At 37.9% G+C, this 14,600-nt stretch overlaps 1 protein-coding gene across 2 annotated transcripts in view; it reads right to left on the bottom strand.

Moving 5' to 3' along the window:
* Positions 1–1,269: 1,269 nt before the first annotated feature.
* Positions 1,270–14,600, bottom strand: part of pxna (paxillin a) — a 36,219-nt gene continuing 22,888 nt past the window's right edge. For both annotated transcript variants that reach the window (XM_016284627.1, XM_016284626.1), the window contains exons 5-10: positions 14,264–14,396; positions 7,095–7,253; positions 5,731–5,904; positions 4,061–4,142; positions 3,776–3,924; positions 1,270–2,693 (exon numbers count right to left, since the gene is read on the bottom strand). In XM_016284627.1, the coding sequence (XP_016140113.1) occupies positions 2,427–2,693; positions 3,776–3,924; positions 4,061–4,142; positions 5,731–5,904; positions 7,095–7,253; positions 14,264–14,396 (964 nt within the window). In that variant the 3' untranslated portion in view covers positions 1,270–2,426. The remainder of the gene's footprint in view (positions 2,694–3,775; positions 3,925–4,060; positions 4,143–5,730; positions 5,905–7,094; positions 7,254–14,263; positions 14,397–14,600) is intronic.

Raw genomic sequence — 14,600 nt, 5'->3', positions numbered from 1 at the left:
GACTTAAGGACATGAACATTTTTCTAAGATTTTAGATTACGATTTATATATTTTGTATTAGTCTGTATTTTTTGTGTTTTACCAGTTTACATAATTTTAAATCCGATTATGAGCTATTCAGGAACATGCTAGGGAAAACTATATTTGAACCTTTGCTCTCCAAATTGCATGAGGAAACTGAGTAAGTTGATAAAAAATACATAATATTCATAATTAAATCCGAGATATTCTTTTATTTTTAACATGTTTTAAAATGATAGTTCACCCAAAAATGAACGTTCAGTCATTTACTCACCAAACCTGTTGGAGTTTCCTTCTGCTGCTGAATATAAAAAGATATTTTGAAGAATGTGGGTAAGCAAACAATTGCTTGACTTCCATATAGATTGACTTTTCATTAAAAATACTATAAAGAGTCAATGATAACAAGAAACTGTTTGGTTACCTACATTCTTCAAAATATCTTCTTTTGTGTTCAGCAGAAGAGAGAAATTCATACAAGTTTGGAACTACTTGAGGGTAAATAAAGAATGGGGATTTAAATTTTTGGGTGAACTATACCCTGTTGAAAAAACCAGCATATGCTGGTTAGGTATGTTTTGACGCTGGGATGCTGGTGTAAGCTGGTCCTTTGCTGGTTTATGCTGGTCATATGCTGGCAAAGGACCAGCATAAACCAGCAAAGGACCAGCTTAAACCAGCAAAGGACCAGCTTAAACCAGCAAAAGGACCAGCATAAACCAGCAAAGGACCAGTTTAAACCAGCAAAGGACCAGCTTAAACCAGCAAAAGGACCAGCATAAACCAGCATAGAAATGGTAAAAATCTGTAGTTTTATTGTGCGATATATTTAAGTGATTTTTTATTAATTCTTATGACCACAGGCCTGAGCTCAGACATATTGAATGCATATATTAGCATAGGGCTTTAAATTAAATCATATGGTGGCGCTAAAGAGACAGATTAGTGTAACAGCCAGATGCTCTTCAAGTTTAAAATTTATTCATGAATGAATGCTTTTTATCATACTATAAAATGTCATTCTGATTATTTTAGTGGACTGTGGATAATATAAACATTTACATAAATGCATTCAGCAGATGCTTTTATCCAGGGTGACTTAAGATTGTATTCAAGGTATACGCTTCATCAGTCCATGTATTTCCTGGGAATGTAATTTATACAAAATGAACATAAAACGGACAGAAAATATAACATTTTGTCAGCTGTTAATGAGATTTCAATGCAAATAAATCAACGACGCATAAATCAGTCATTCAGATCCTGGTATTTATTCAATGTCTTGTACAGTCCATTTAGACCCCAAGTTTTAAATACAATGTGCATGTCATCAGTCAATGTAGAATAAAATATGACATCACCTTGAAAGAAAATCTTTAAATTATGAAAAAAACTAAAGTTGAGTAAAGTTGTTGCAATCACTGATAATCCGTAAGACTTTAATATATTTACTTGCATACAGTAGGAAATCGGATTAATTGAAATAGGGGGGAAATGTGCATCACAAACTCATTGCATAGAAGAAATTAAGACAAAAATCATTGTAAGTAAATCGCAAAACATGCCCGGTGGCAATAGGCACATTGCGGAACGCCACATACTCAACAAAACGGGCATCTGGGCCCGAACTGTTATCTTTAAGAAGGCGTTTTATAAGAAAAAAATATGTATTATAACAGCAGAAGTGAGTTGTTTCTACAGTTAAACTCATAAAGGCATAAGAATGGAAGCTCAAACCACTCCAGCCATCCAGAAAAACAGAAACCACCAATGCATATAAAAATACAAACAATCGTCAACAAAACAAAGCAAAAAAGCACACTTTATAAAGTGATCAGACAGAGAAATACATGCACAATAAAATCAGCACTGAGCAAACTCTCAGAGTACCAAAAATTAGAAAAATATACAGAATATGGCATTGAGATTTTGATGATGCCAAGCTGTTATTGCACCTTTAAGAAAAACCTGATGTGGCCGATGGAGAAAAGAAGCGATATAAAATAACAGAGTGTTGTTATACCAGAAAGCAGCAAAGAGATGCCTGAAATGTGCAAACAGAAGTGTGCATACGTATGTTCAAGTTAAGCTCAGTGTGTGTGTGTGTGTGTGTGTGTGTATGTAACAAGTACAAAAATAGATCTTGATTTGTCCGATGCAGTCGATAATATCTAAAATAGCTCAAGGACCAAAATTTAGTCTCTAGATCCAGGGGAAGCGTTTTAAAAAGGCTGTTAAAAATCGTAATAGCTTCCCTGAAGATCTACACTTATCTAAAAGTGCTTTGGCACAGGAACAAGCTGGTGTAATGCTCACTATCGCCACAAGATGACACTGTGACGAACTGTAAAACTCCACACTTGGGACTGCCTGTTCAAACACACACCCCTCAACACTATCAGACTCTAGCTGAAGAGCTTGACAAAGCAGCTTTGGCAGTAGGGTTTGTCGTTCTGCTCTTTGAATGTGCCCTTGTTCAGCTGTTTAAGGCAGAAGGCGCAGACGAAATGCTCGGGGTGAAACTTCTTGCCCATGGCGGTGATGCAGCGGCCGGTAATGGGTTTCTGACAGCCGGAGCAGAGGGAGCCGCGGTGCTCGTGGTAATGAGCCTCACAGTACGGCTGCCCTTCATGCTCGAAGAAACTGCCGTTCACAAACGGAGTGAAACACTCCTGTGGAGGACAGAGAGAAAATGCAGGAATCAGTCAGTTATGCATGAATGATTCAAATAATGCTACAATAAAAAGATTCAGAAACATCTGATATTGAAACGTGCATGCATCCGAAACACCAAGATAGCAACATAAACACCACAAATTTTCTGATGATTGAAAACATGTCCATATGAATTCATATCGGAAATATTTTGTTAAAAATCTTGGGGAAAACCCCCCAAAATGATTCATTATAAAATCAGAATATTTACATATCTAAAAATGTAATTTCAGAGTGTATCAAATTAAAATTTGTAATATACACCATTCATTATTATAATCATCCGATTTACAACTATATACACTATGATATTGCAGATTTTATGAATTATTTAGTATACTACATTAATAGAAAAATATTTATTGCCAGCAACCCTGCTGAATTAAATAAATAAGTTAAATAATCTAAAATATAATCTTGACAACAATATAACAATTTCAATACAAGTATAAATCCTAAATATATAAATATGAATTAGAATAATATATTAATAGGCCAATATATGATGTCAGCAACCTTGCTGAATTAAATAAACTGAATAAAATGTAATACATTTAATGAAATGTAAATCCTGACAATAATATAACAATCTCATTAAATGTATAAATCCTAAATATACAATTGTATAAGTAAATAATTATAAAATACAAAAAATACAGAATATTTAAATGTGGTTTATAAAAATACATGGAATATTACAGTCTTCAGATTGATAAATATATACACCCTGACTGTACTGTATATATACTCTGATATTTATTATATAAAATTATTTAGTATAATATATTAATAAGCCAATATTTTGTTTCAGAAACACTGCTAAATTTAATAACATGTAATAATTGTAATATATGCAATAAAATGTCATGAAATATAATGAATATAATAAAATGCAGCGTGCTCAATACATTTTAAAAACACATTTAAAAAAATGGAATGCATAAAAATAACATTAAAAAATAAAATAAAAACAGGTCCAAGCTAAATATTGGCCTATTAATTGGCTGATATATCAGTACAGACACACGCATATACTGACCCTGCAGACAAAACACTCAGGGTGCCAAAGAGCATTAAGGGCCGAAATATAGTTCTCCAGGATGGCACGAGCACAGCCGCCACATTTGGGGGCAAACATGTCGAAGTAGTCCTTCCTACAGTACGCCTTTCCCTCCTTCTCATGGAAGCCTGCAGAACAATGACAGAAAGGGGGCAAAAAAGGTTGCCAAAGGCTTAAAACCATATTAAAGAAAATAAGCTGGTAAAAAAAGGAAACATCAGCTAAAGAGAAGAAAAGAGGTTGAGAGGAGTGGAAGCTGCTTACCCTCAGGCCCAAAGAATGACCCGCACTGGGCACAAAAGAAATGCTCCGGATGCCAAGTCCTGTCTAATGCGGTCACCACTCTCTGCAGGAGGAAGTAAAAGCGATTTGTTACAATGAAATGATGGTGAAAGAACAGAAAGCACAAAAGAATGCAAGAAAAACAAAGAATAAGACTATAATGACTACAATAAGTTCTGTGATTATGAATCTTTAGAACTGACTCATTTAAAGAATCTTCTCATAAGAATCATTTGTTACGGAACAGACTACACTGGTTGCACTATATGTTTTTGCATGCAGCCGGCAAATACAAAACATCATGACTTGTTGTTTATTGCCTTTTTCATTTTTTTTTTGTTTGCGTACTATATGTAAATATTGTGTTAATGTGCATTTGTCTCCAGTCAGTGAGCGATTCAGATGTTAACTCGTAACTCGTGTTCATGAATCTCATTAGAGAATCAGACTACACTGGTTGCTCTGTATGTTTTTGCATGCAGCCAACAAATACAACATACTATGCTGCTTTTGTATTATGCTGTGGTAGACACTTTTGTAAATGTATCTTATTTTAAGGATGTTTAGTCATTTTTACTAAAGATGTATTGCTTTAAAATGACTTTAGAGCCTTAAAGGGGTCATATGACGCGATTTCAATTTTTCCTTTCTCTTTGGAGTGTTACAAGCTCTTGGTGTATAAAGAAGATCTGTCAAGTTGCAAAGACTAAAGTCTCAAATCCAAAGAGATATTCTTTATAAAAGTTAAGAGTCAGCCACGCCTACCTAAAACGGCTCGTTCTAACACGCCCCCACATGTCTATGTCACGATGTGGGAAGATTTGGATAACGCCACCCAAATGTTCACGCAAAGAAAGAAGGCGTCACTTTTATTCTCGCTGTAGTATTGTTGCCACCGCCGCCATGTCGTGAAGGCACCGTGTGTTTCGTTGTGAAAGCGAAACTACTTTGTTTGGTCTTCCAAAAGAGGACGATATCCGCTTCGTCATGCCTGGAGCTGATCCGTGCTGGTCGCTGAGGAAATACTTCAACTTCGCGCTGTGGATCGCCGGATCGGCTTTCACCGTGGACGAAGCGGAGTCCAGCCCGGGGTCGTCACATGTGGTTGCCGCAGGCATCACAGTATGGTAAGGGACGTAACATTTCCGTCACACACTTGTGGTATTCGGCCAATCACAACGCACTGGATAGCTGGCCAATCAGAGCACACCTAGCTTTTTCAGAACGATGAGCTTTGTAAAAATCGACGCGTTTCAGAAAGGCGGGGCATAGAGGAGAAACAATAATGTACAGTATGTGGAAAATTATGTGTTTTTTTAACCTTAAACCGCATAAACACATTTCATTACACCAAATAATGTTCTTTTTAGCAGCATCATATGACCCCTTTAAAAGAGATTTAAGCTTATTTTTTTATGCATTTACATTCTCAGCAGACTCTCTCTGTGTTGAGTTCTACTGCAAAGAACCTATTTAGAGTGTCTTTAAGTGACTGTTTATGTTTACAGGAAATCTGAAGCCAGAGGTAAAGTGTGGCCGGCTATAGTAAGCACTATCTTGACTTGGTGGTGACACATGAGACGCTAACACACATGTCCGTGAATGCCCCGTCTGTGACCGCTTAAGGTGCTGATAGGAAGCAAAATCCTTACGTCCAGAATGGGTCCGTTGCAGTAGTAACAGCGTGGAGAGAAGAGGCTGTGGTAGTCCTTTTCACAGTACGGCTGGCCGTCTCGCTCAAAGAAGTTTTTGGAACCAATTTCCTCCTGACAGTGAGTACACACGAAATGTTCCGGATGCCACGTTCGCCCCATTGCTGTCACCACCTGAATGAATCAAAGAAAATGAGGACGGAAGTCTATGATTTCACTTTAAGAAGTAAACAACAAAAGACATAACTGAATATCAGTGGCTCAGAAATTTTGTTTAAGCCTACAAGCTAAAACTTTAAGATTACAACATCCGTAAATGCATATTCATACTACCGTATGAAATTAAGATTTTGTAATGTTTTTGAAAGAAGCCTCTTAAGCTCACTAAGGTTGCATTTATTTGATCAAAATACAGTACAAACAGTAATATTGTGAAATATTACTAAAACTTAAAATAACCGTTTTCTATTTTAACATATGTTAAAATGTAATTTCTCCTGTGTGGAAACTGTGATATATTTATTTATTTAGCATTCTTTGACTAGTACAAAGTTCAAAATCACAGCATTTATTTGAAATAGAAATCTTTTGTAACATTATAAATATCACTTTTGATCAATTAATGCATCCTTGCTTAATACAATATCTATCTATTTTTTTGTTTTAATTGTCCTTACAAAAACAGATATGAACCAGCACAAGTGTTTTCAACATTGATAATAATTATAAATGTTTCTTGAGCAGCAAATCAGCATATTAGAATGATTTCTGAAGGATCATGTGACACTACAGACTGGAGTAATGATGCTGAAAATTCAGCTTTGATCACAAGAATAAAATTACATTTTAAAACACTTAAATAGAAAACCGTGATTTCAAATTGCAATAATATTTCACAATTTTATAATAAATAATTGCAGCCTTGGTGAGCATAGGAGACTTTCAAATACATATTATAAATAAAATATTATTAATAGTAGTTTTTTCAGATTTATGACAATAAAATAAATTTACTTCTTAATTAAAAAAAATAAAAATGGTCTACACTGACATGTAAAACAGACACTTTGTATAATAAATAATTGCAGCCTTGGTGAGCATAGGAGACTTTCAAATACATATTATAAATAAAATATTATTAATAGTATTTTTTTCAGATTTATGACAATAAAATAAATTTACTTCTTAATTAAAAAAAATAAAAATTGTCTACACTGACATGTAAAACAGACACTTTTGTGGCCTTTTTGGTTTGTTTTGGAACAGAGCATCCACTCTAGGGCACAATATCCTAAAAATCCAAAAGCAATATAGGCTTGGATAACGATTTGGGCAGTAAATGAGTTCTTCAAGGGATTTCTTACCTGGCCAGCGATGGGTTTCTTGCAGGCTCCACAAACGCCTTTGGCGACAGTCTGGACACCCAGCCGGTTGAGGTCTGACTGCAGGCTGCCCAACATGTTATCCAGTTTATTCCCCTGCTTTGGAACGCTGGTGGGGGAACTCTTGCCCTGAGCCATAATCTACAGGAAAAAGGAAAGAATTTTCACATTTTAAAGACTGCTTCATTAAGCAAAGAAAATGTGGACGCAGATCCCAACACAAAATAAGCAGTTTTGCTTTCTCCTTGGTACACATTACTAATGAATACCAATTAGTCGCTCAGCACATGCATTCTTCCCAAAGCATCTTTTGGTAGACTTTTTACCAGGTCAATCTTGATCAATGCCACAATGCTGATAATTCAGGCCTAAACATTTGCAGGGTTTAAAATTATACATTCAACAGAGAACACCCCCAATGTGTTAAATGTCCCCCAATGAACGGTGTAGTGGTTCAGAGATTTATTCATGCCCCAAAACTGATGATCAACTTTGCACCATTATACCGGGAAATCAAAAATGACCATCAACATGTGAAAAGGTCTTTTCCAACTTCCAATAAAGATTCAGCATGTACATCAAGATCTACTGAACTGCACACATTTAATTGCACAATGTATTAGTCAATACATTGCAGGATGTTAGTGGTTATTAAACAACCACCGCATGCACTTAAAGAAGCACAAGTAGTTCTCAACTTCGCTGAAACACCGAATCACTTATGTGGAATCAATTGTAATTAGCCATAGCAATGCATGTAATGGAAATGTTTACTGCAGCATTTGTCTTATTATTTCACAGCCTTTAGTGCAAACAGCAATCAACAGCCAGTCTGGTTAGATTTTATGCCACATTTGCAATGTTAAATGTCAGTTCATTTCACATAAATAGTAAGGCTTTTGAATAAGGTCTTTTTTTATTAATATTAATCTAAGGAAACCAGTCTCACACTCTCTGCATAACCATCCCTAAATACATCAGGATCGAGAAGGTGTTAAAGACATAATCAGATGACAAACTGAGTGAGGATATGGGTCAAAAAGGCCTGGTAACCCCATCTCTGTTCTCCCAATTCAAGTAACCGTGACACAGAAGCATTCTTTAGAAAGCAAAAATAGCAACCCACACATCCTCTGTTATTTCTGCATATGAACTCGCACTTAAACAAGCTACTCTTGAAGCACTTCCACACAGCCTGACTTCTGACTTGCAGGTCATTCTGCAGCATATTCTTACATTTACACAATTCCGGCAGACTTAAAAACTTTGCTTTGCTTTAGAGCCAAAAACCTGCCAAAACAAGAAGAACATAGAAGCATAGATGGTTACAAACTTAGTTTTAAATGACACCTGTACAGATCAACAGCCTTTTCTGTGGTCACTAGCACTTCATTTGCAACATAATTTGTTCATGTACCAGGAATCTACAAGGGGAAAACACAAGGACAGACTGTCTTCATGGGACATGTTGGCACCAGCAAACTATTTAATAAATGCTGAGACACTCCTAGTGCAAACGCTGTTTGGAGGTCAAACACACAACAGCATGCGCTTTGTATGCAACATGCTAGAAACCATGAAAGAATGGCTAGAAACAAGGCTGAGGGTTCCCACACTATCTGACCAATGTATTTTCAAAATCACCATTCCAGTCATTTTATTATCCACATTCACTATATCTACATTTACTATAAATTTCGAATGATTCATTAAAGAAACTGAATTGTGAACCAGTCCAAGAGATTCATAGAAAAGAATCCACTCTCAGAATGATTCACTATGGCTTGTGAGTAACCTTTCCTCTACACAAACCCAATATACAACCAGTTTCCTATGACTTTTTATTCATTTCCATTTAGACTTTTCCAGGCCTTACAAATTCCCTTATATTTCCCCATTTTCAATGACTGTGGGAACCCTGAAGACATAGAGGCAAGCTCTGATCAGATGCAGATAAACACAGAGAGCAAGTTCGTGCCTGTACCGGTGGAAAAACAGGTTCATATTCCGTTTGGCAGCCAACAGACGCTAAAACCTTTGGTGGAGGGGGTGGGGTCACAGGTTTGGGAGGAGGGGATGGTGGAGGGGTGGGGTCTTTAGGTGGAGGTGGAGTTGGGGGAGTTGGAACTGGAGGAGCGGGAGGAGGAGGAGGAGGAGGAGGGAGCTCCCTAGGGAGTGGAGGTGGTGGGGGGAGAGGAGCGGGCATCAGTATCACAGGGTCTGGCTTTTTTGGGACAGGATGGGTTAGGACTTTTTTCGGAGGACTGGGCAAGCCTGGAGGAATGATGATCTGATGGACAAAGAAACATGAAACACGTAGCAGGAAGTGAAAGGAGCACAAAATGCAGAATAAAGGGCAAAAATTAGTTCTGGAAGTAAAAATCCCATTCATTTTCTACATAGGGAATTTGTTTTTAAAGATAACTTTATTATCGTAACTTTTAAAGACAGATCTCTTGTGAGCTCTAAGGTTGTAAAATCGAAGCTGAAGCCATCAGTCGGCATTATTTCGACTTATTTTAAACAATTGTGTTAAACAGCAGAATTAATTAAGCACTGCCTGACTTGATAAGCTCTCAAAATACTTAAATATCTGTGTATATATGCATATTCTGCTATAAACTTAAAATATAAATCATACATTACTTTCCATCAATAAATCCGTTAAGTACACAGTCTTGTACCTTTGCCTTTTTTTCAAATACTTTTTGCTTCAAAAGTTAGTAACATTGTGATTTTCCTCTTTGCTGGATGGTTTGGTTTGTGCTTAAAAAAGACTTTTTAAAAATGGAAAAAATGAATGGAAAAATACCCACCAGGAACCTCTGGTAGGCGTTGTTGCTCTCTATTTGAAAATGTTTATAAAAACCAATATAAGAAATGTTGTTTTGCTAGCTTTTTGTGAGTTCCACCATTAATCTTGTGACTTGCACTACCTTATCAACCGTTGGTGATGCGACACCTTCCTCTCTTAAGCGCTGTGGGTTGGAACAGACAATGACCCCTTCCGTAAGCCAATCATCTGGCTGTTTTCGTGGCCGCTCAGCGCGACCGATTCCCAGTTTCCCTTGCAGCTCTATAATGAGTAGATCCTGCGAGTTGCTCTTGTTGAGAATTAGCGGGCCCAATTTTTTGCGCATGTGGCCATCACGAAACATCGGGTGGACGTTGGACGTTTCCTTTGTGCGTCTGATGACCGATTTAAGCTGCGGAGAGGCAGCATTAATGAAGTGACCTGACCACTTTAAAATTTAGAACATGCAATGCTTTCAAACGGCTCTGGAAAGCAACCTCACACTGATCTGGTTTGGGACAATGCATTGCATAGCTTCAAACATCCTCTTCATGACACAGCAGAAACATCTCTAACCTTCTACAAACAATCTGAAATAATGCAAGAACATGTATAATGACCGTGAAACAAACACAACGTGCCAAAAACAATGCATAGCAAAAGTGACAAAGCAAACTGTCAATTTTAACCTCTTAGTTCAGTTGACATTGCAACTAAAATCATTTAATTCAATGCATTTATATTTAAAATTTGATTCAAAACTAGGGCTGCACGATAAATTGCATGCGAATGTCATGCGCATCTCGTCAGTAAAGCAGGTTCTGTGATTAGTAGTAAATCTCCAGCACGTGCTTTCAGATGGAGCAGCATTTAATACACAGAGCCGTAGATCACGGACAAGCTATGCAATATCGCGTTCATAATCGCAGATGTATCGCTACTTTAGATTATAATCGTATCAGTTACTTGGAAAACTCAAAGCAGTTCAGAAAACGTTTAGATAAGTTCAGATGCAACAGATTTTGCCCAGATATTGTACATTTAAACTAATTGCAATAAATGTTTTTTGTAACTAGCAAACAAGCAATATATGATTTAAAGGTTAGATTTCAAGATCAATGCACATGAATCTACATGATTTTAATGCATCGAGAATATGAAGTAACTGTCATATCCTTAGACTTCACACATCACCTTTAGCAACTGCAAACAATTTTTTTGCATCATGCAAAACCATCAGACTATGGAATCAGTAAATGACCACTTTGAAGATCATCTCCTGCATCAAGTGCCCTGAAGAAATGGCAAAGAAGTGAAGATGGAATGCAATTGCACAATGAAACTCCACTACAGAACGGCAAAGAAACAAGCAAGCCTAGCCTTGTTGTCCATTTAGCGCCATACACCTCATTGAGGAAGCGCGTCAGGGCATGCATTTGAACATCGCAAAGACTCCTTCCACAGAATCTTATTCATTTCATGCACCAGACATACTTTGGATTTCTCAATTCTCCACCTTTCCAAAAACACGTGATGCAAAGCAATGCAACAGAAACCTAATTAAATGGCAATCCTTCCAATTTTAGGAGCACTAAGTGACGTCTGCACATGCGTATCAGGTTTTTGAGAGGCATATTTAACTTGCTAATGGTGGGTGCTTCTATCCGAGCAGGATGGAAAGGTTCAGATTGGGTATCAGCAGGCCCCTTGGCCCAAGGATCAGGCCCATTTATTTGAGAAAGCATAAACAGCCGTACGTGGTTCAGCATGCTTCTCGCCCATGCTCGCTAAATTTAGGGTTGCAAATTGGAGACAGTCTGACAGAGTCGGTGCGCCTCATACTTGTCCAGAAGTGAAGAGCCTTTCAACCGCTGATGGCTGGAGAAGGGGAAGGTCCAGCGAAACATCTGACGCCCCAGGGAATGATGTGGGGTCCATCCAAGTGACATCTTTAAAGCCACCTGGTGGTGTCGATTGATGAAGACGTGCCAGAACATCATCATTCACCTCTAATGAGGCAGGAGCTCCTTCACCCAGTTTCACCAGCTCTGGTTGAGAAAGACTGGACGTCAACAGCTTCTCCAGAGCTTCCTCAAGAAGAGGCTTGGGGCAAGGAAGACTTAATCCCAATATGCCCGGTTCAAAGCTCTCAGGTTTCTCTTTGGAAGGCTTCGGAGTTAATGTTAGGGTTGAAACTGGAGGAGCGGGCAGTGTAATGGTAGTTGGCAGCGGACTCTTGCTAGTAATCCCTGGCTCGGGACTTGGGCGCTTGGCAAGGACTCCAGGGATTGGACTTTTGGTTGCTCTAACAGCTGTAACAGGGCTTGGGCTCTTTCTTACCACAACTGGACTAGAGGTTTTAGCAGTTGTTACAGGACTAGGACTTTTCACATCGACAATTCGATTTGAGCTCTTGATAACCTGTGGAGGATTGGGGCTTTTAGATATCCTTGGAGTTATAACTGGTGAGGAGGCCTTTGGTACCACAGGTGGACTATTTTTGGTGACCGAAACAGGATTCGAGATTTTTGGATCATCGGTCTTTGGCGAACTGACTTCACATTTGTGTAAACTTAATGCCGGAGGGCTTGAGGTTTTTGCAGATGGTTCAGGTGATAAATGAGACTCAGGGGCTGGGCTCTTTGTGCTAGAAACTACCAGGAGTTTCTCTGAATGGGTCTTGGAGGAAGTGCAAAGCACCATGGATTTGGACACTGGAGCAACAGTTGTCGATTCCTCAACAATGTGGAGTTCCTGTAAAAGTGGTGCGCAATTTGGGGAAGGCTGGGGAGGAACGCTGCGGTCAGATACCTCTGCTTCTGGGATTGAAGGGACTGTGAGGTTCTCTGTCACCCCAAGATTGGGAAGTTCAGACCCTTTAGTGGATAATGAGTCCTCCTTAACTGACAGAGAGCCAGACTAGACAACCAACAGCAAGACAACAACAACAAAAAGAAAGGGAGGAACGCATTTGAGTAGAAACATGAAGGAATGGCATGCAAAATGAGGCGGCAATGTGACAACATTCAGTCTGATTCATTATCTTACTCTAAAATACGAAAACTATACATAAAAACCAGTGGCCTAATGTAATGCATTATATCTCAACATGTTTGGCTTATTTAGTCAATGTAACAAAATATAAGTTGGTTTACCAACATGAAGGCAAATATAAATCACCAGAATTAGTGGGAGAACTTGCACAATTGGTGGCTGACTAAATACTTTTTTTCCCCACTGTATAACATGACACCACAACCCCAGCATTCCAGATTCTCTCTTTTCGACCGCAGTGTGGCTCACATCCAAGATAGAAATGCTAACAAGACCTTCCTAATGGACCCATGAGAGCATGCCCTTCATACAGGCATATATACACCCCTTATTCATTTTAAAGGCCTTGAATGATAATAATCTACTGTTTACTATCTGATTATCATTATCAGCACTCACAGACATGCATGATAAATCACAACAGCTGATACCCCCTACAAATGCAAAACCCAATGACAACTCATTAAAACTGCCCTTGTAAAGCTTTAAGGCAGATTATTTGCCAATAAGAATTACATAAGCACTACTAAATAATTTTGCTAATTAAACGCTTATTGTCTATTTCAAACACACATTATAAAACGGATAGTCCCGTCCTTGATTCTGATTGGCTGAGCCGCGTTCGAAGCTGTTGTAAATTACACTACAAACACACACCTTTGTTTACTTCTGTGTGTTGCTCAGCTACCAATTGTTGGAACCACAACGGTTTCTGAGGAACTACATTGTTTGGTGGAAGAATACTGTTTTTATTTATATCACTACACTTTATTTGCTGTTTTAGTCTGTGAAACCTTACTACGTATATGGAATAACCGTTTTATAAAAGCAATAAGCCCTGTGAAGCCGTGGTTTACAGTGAATTTATAACAGCTAAGGGGCATTGTTACCCCTTAGAACCCCCTTTAGCTGTTATAAATTCACTGTAAACCATGGCTTCACGGGGCTTATTGCTTTAAAAGATTCCATCAGAGTGGCTTTTAAAAAATATATACATATCTTTTTTTTTTAGGCAAATTTTCTATTGTGTGGCAATGCAATGGATTACTGTTTAGGGAGATTTAGGGAGAAAACAAGAAAAATAACAATGTAATTTTACTTTTAAATAACCTTTATTTGACCCTCTAACTCTAACACTTTCTATTCTATTTTAATTCTACTTTATCTATATTTATCTTTTTTTTTTGCTCTTTTGTTAGTTTTGACTGCTTTTGTTGTCCTCATTTGTAAGTCGCTTTGGATAAAAGCGTCTGCTAAATGACTAAATGTAAATGTAATTTTTCTCTCTGTCTCCAAGACTTACATTGCTCTGAACTTTAAAGTCAGACAGTGAGGCCATGAGTTCGTCGAGTTCTCGTGTCGCTGAGGAGGCGGAGATTCTGGCCTGCTGCTGGCAGGGGGTCTCCTCCTGAACCACTGGCACTGCAGGGGCGGGTCTATTAATGTCACAAAATAAAAAATGAGATATAAGAAAAGGTCTAGATCACAGATAGGGAACCTAGTAAAGTTTTCACTTGTTCACAACTTTTTAGCTCATTTAAATATCAGTGTTTACTAGAGTGAAGTCCAAAATACCACAATGAAAATCTGGGTTTCAAAGTCTACTTTAAACAAACAAAAAAATAAACAAACATTTTTTT

The sequence above is a fragment of the Sinocyclocheilus grahami genome, unplaced genomic scaffold (genome assembly GCF_001515645.1).
Source record: "Sinocyclocheilus grahami isolate Dianchi unplaced genomic scaffold, SAMN03320097.WGS_v1.1 scaffold186.1, whole genome shotgun sequence".
NCBI lineage: Eukaryota > Metazoa > Chordata > Actinopteri > Cypriniformes > Cyprinidae > Sinocyclocheilus > Sinocyclocheilus grahami.
The sequence above is the reverse complement of the archived record's forward strand: the minus strand, read 5'-3'. Positions and strand labels throughout refer to the sequence as shown.